Genomic DNA, 3,818 nt, shown 5'->3' on the forward strand with positions numbered 1-3,818 from the left:
CTATTCGTAGAGCAGACTTTTTGAAGGTCGTAAGTCCCCTCAGGTCATGGTTTCAAATCTCGCTCTGGTCAGTTTGTTGATAGTGATGACGGTCCTTGAATAGTTAGCCACATGAGGGTGGCTAGGAGCTCGAATAATAGCCTTCAGTCATTCTTTTAATATATATTTATATATATATATATATATACATATATATATATATATATATATATGTATTACATAATAGTACTACATAAATTTAATACAAGAATTTACTAGAGAGGAAAGCTAAAGAACAGTTGACTGTTCTGTGTACTACTGGATTGAATAAACTCCATCATATTTATAAAATTAGGAGTAACATAAAGTGACAGTAAATATTAAGATTCTTCTATAAAAGAAAAGTTATTGAAGTTTGTGAAGTATTATATAAGTAATAAAAGCCTAAAAATTTAAATTTCAAGTTGAAAGAATTTTACCATCAGCATAAATAACCAAACTTTCATTTCCTTCAATTCAATCCTCCCATAAACAAAACAACAACAAAAAAAGACTTTTGAATTCCACAAAATATATAAGAAGGTATAAGTTTGTGACGCACCAAATTCTGTGATAAGAAGGCGCTACCCTGCTCGACGCACCCAGCGCTCTAGTCTAAGCTGCTTCAATGGAGGCCCAGCATATGGTTTGCTCTTGCGAGGAAACTGCCATTTCCCAATAGCTTCAGCTTTGATCGCTTCCTCGGCAAAACAAACATTAGTTTTCTCTGTTAAGACTCCTCTCACAGAAAAGGGACGCTCTTTTTGTGAAACGACGTCGTCTTCTTGTAGTTCAAATCTACTTCTCTTCCCATTGACAATCAAACAATGAGCTTTTGAATTTTCTCCCTGCTTATCTGCGACATCTCTGTTCTTTGTTGAAATAAAACCATTTTCTGCCATCACTTCTTTTTGTTCTTCATTGATACTTCTTCCAAGTTGTTGCGAGTTCTGCTTGCCCTTCAACTGACAGTCATCGGGCTTAGAAAATGCTTCTCGGTATTGCAAAACTACATTATGATTGCTTGTATTGTTCAAACTTCCATGGTTCTCCTTATTGATGTTCATGAAGTTTTCAATTTTCTGCGTTGGACGCATTTTACTTGGCCATATATCGTCTGTGCCATTTGTTCTCTCTTTATTGTTACCTTTCAAGGCATACTCTTTATCCCATGGCAAGTGCCTTATTCCTTCAGGACTCCAGCAGTTTAATTCCAGGGAGTTCACATTCTGTGAACTTTCTTCGGAGGATGACGGATTTTCATTTTCAGTCAGCTTTTCTTCCTGGGATTAACCAATCATTTGCTCAAGTTGGATCCATATATGTTTTTACCAAATAAATAAAAATTAAAATAAAACTAAAACTGTGTTTGGTAGCATAATTTAAATAGAATTTAGCCATCAATTTTACCTAAATACAGCCAAAACATCAAAAATAAAATCCAACATTCTGCTAAATCAAAATTTTTTAGTTCCAACTTTTCTTCCAGTGTTAAATCTGGATTTAGTAAAACAGACAGATTTAAGAAATTTCACCTGTCGCTCGAGAGTTCATCTTTATCACACAGCCTATCGAATTCACATGATTTAATACTTAAATTCAGGCTGCAGCCTAACACCCTACTACATAAATAATAAATGTGAATCTAAAGAGGCATGAAATTACAATTAGAAGTCCAGAATAAAAAAATAATAATAATTATAAGTTTACCTTATTAGGAATCCGATCCACTTCTGCTAAATCATTTAAGAGAAGCTCTTTGCTCGCAACTTCGAGCACATAAGAAGCATCCGAACAATCTGGAGATTCGTACTCGTAGCTGGAGAACCAGTTCCTGATATCAGGAGGTTCTGAAACAAACAGAGATGATCATTCAGTTCCATAATTTATCAAATAAATCAAAAAAGGAGGAGCTAACGAAGAGATTCAAGCATTAAGAACGAACGGGAAGGGAAGGAGGATGGCAAAGAACCGTCTTCATCAATCTACAACAAGCGGAGAAGAATTATTATCAGCAAGAGGGCAATAATATTACTTTCTCTTCGTTCAAAGGAAGATGGAAGGACCTGCTTAACCTGAGTGGCGCGAGGACACTGCTGAGAAAATTCATCGACGTTCATGGCGAACGCAGATTCTAGCTCGGGAAATGCTTCTTCTTTTTAAAAAAACTTTTCATGTCTTTGGATTTTTGAATTTCCCGCGTTAATTTCACGGGGCAGAGGGAAAATGGAAAACGGGAAACGGGTTAGTGGAAACGATAAACGATGTGGTTTGCTTGAGCCTATTGAGTTTGCGCAAATAAACTCAGGATGTAGAGATACGTCCGGAATCCAATAAAATCATATCATGTGAAAGTGACAGAAAAAATAATAATAATTGTTTTAACATAATGGAATTTTTTTCCCGTGTTATTTTGTGTTATTCATGTGTTATTGTGGTGATATTCATATATTATTGTGTTTGGAGAGTATTCTCGGTATTATAATAACACAATAACACATCAATATCACCACAATGACACCTGAATAATGCAGAATAACACGCAGGAATATTCCCCTATGTTACCGGGTCAGATCACAAAAAACAAGTTTTTTTTTCTATCAGCTCCACATGGAGGTGATTCATTGGACTCCGGACATACCTCTACGTCCGAAGTCAGGACATAATAATTTTTCCTAAATAGGCCTACTATTGATGATCTAGGGCAAAAGAAATTGTAAGAATCATCAAAATCAATAAGAAAACACTAAGATTTAATGGGGTTCATTAGTTTTTCTAGGTCCTCAGGAGCAGAATGACGGTTTCTCCTTGGGGTTACAAATACGACGCATATATAACCCTAGTGTAAAATATGTAATAACAAAATTACTCATGTACCATACCGCGAGAGCAACTCCTCGTTTGAACAGATGCTTCTGCTCCGCCCTGCTGGCTCGCTCCGTTCCGCTCCAACACCTGTCCCTTATATGATATATGAGTCATACCTAACACCTACAAATGATATATTTTATAAAAACGTGCTAATAATTTTACTCATTTGTGATTCTTGAATTCAAATATGTCATGTCGGTTATACTCAAAGATCGGGGTGGTGGGACCAGAGAGGAGAGATAGATATATTTTATAAAAGTGTGCTAATAATTTTACTCATTTGTGATTCTTGAATTCAAATATGTCATGTGGGTTATACTCAAAGATCGGAGTGATGGGACCAGAGAGGAGAGAGATATTTTATAAAAATGTGCTAATAATTTTACTCATTTGTGATTCTTGAATTCAAATATGTCATGTGGGTTATACTCAAAGATCGGAGTGGTGGAACCAGAGAGGAGAGATAGAGAGATCACATACAGACTTGCCCCATTGAGGCGAACTGGAGCTCTATGATCTGTTTGATATATGAAAGAGAGATGTTACAGAGATGGGAAAGAGGGAGGAGCTTCCTTTGAAGAATGGATCTATCTTTAAGAGCGAAAAAAAAGACCATTTAAAAATGTTAGACATTTTATTTATAGAAGATAAAGGGCCACTAAAATATATATTTCATTTGTTCCCTTGCTTTCTTGAGGGGGTTGTGGGACATTTCAGACTTTTCATATTTGGTGATCGTTTTTAGCATCACTTAATGTTTATGGATTTCCACCTGGCAGATTTGTTCTTTGGTAGGTTGAGATGTCGTCGATAGATCATTTTGTTTATATTTCGAGTGCGTGTGTTGTTGGTAGCAGTTCAGGTGTGGACGTGACATTTAGTCGGGTCTAGATAAACAGTCCGTTAATTTCTAGTAGTAGGTCTAAAAT

At 36.0% G+C, this 3,818-nt stretch overlaps 1 protein-coding gene across 1 annotated transcript; it reads right to left on the bottom strand.

The window, feature by feature from the left end:
* Window positions 1-469: 469 nt before the first annotated feature.
* Window positions 470-2,140, bottom strand: LOC110028643. The gene is made up of 4 exons (XM_020730578.1): window positions 2,094-2,140; window positions 1,964-2,003; window positions 1,729-1,868; window positions 470-1,301 (listed from the first exon to the last, which is right to left on the bottom strand). The coding sequence occupies exons 1-4, from the start codon at window positions 2,136-2,138 to the stop codon at window positions 603-605; spliced, it is 924 nt and encodes a 307-aa protein (XP_020586237.1). The 5' UTR covers window positions 2,139-2,140; the 3' UTR covers window positions 470-602.
* Between the last annotated feature and the right edge of the window lie 1,678 nt (window positions 2,141-3,818).

Source organism: Phalaenopsis equestris, unplaced genomic scaffold (genome assembly GCF_001263595.1).
Source record: "Phalaenopsis equestris unplaced genomic scaffold, ASM126359v1 Scaffold000517, whole genome shotgun sequence".
Lineage (NCBI taxonomy): Eukaryota > Viridiplantae > Streptophyta > Magnoliopsida > Asparagales > Orchidaceae > Phalaenopsis > Phalaenopsis equestris.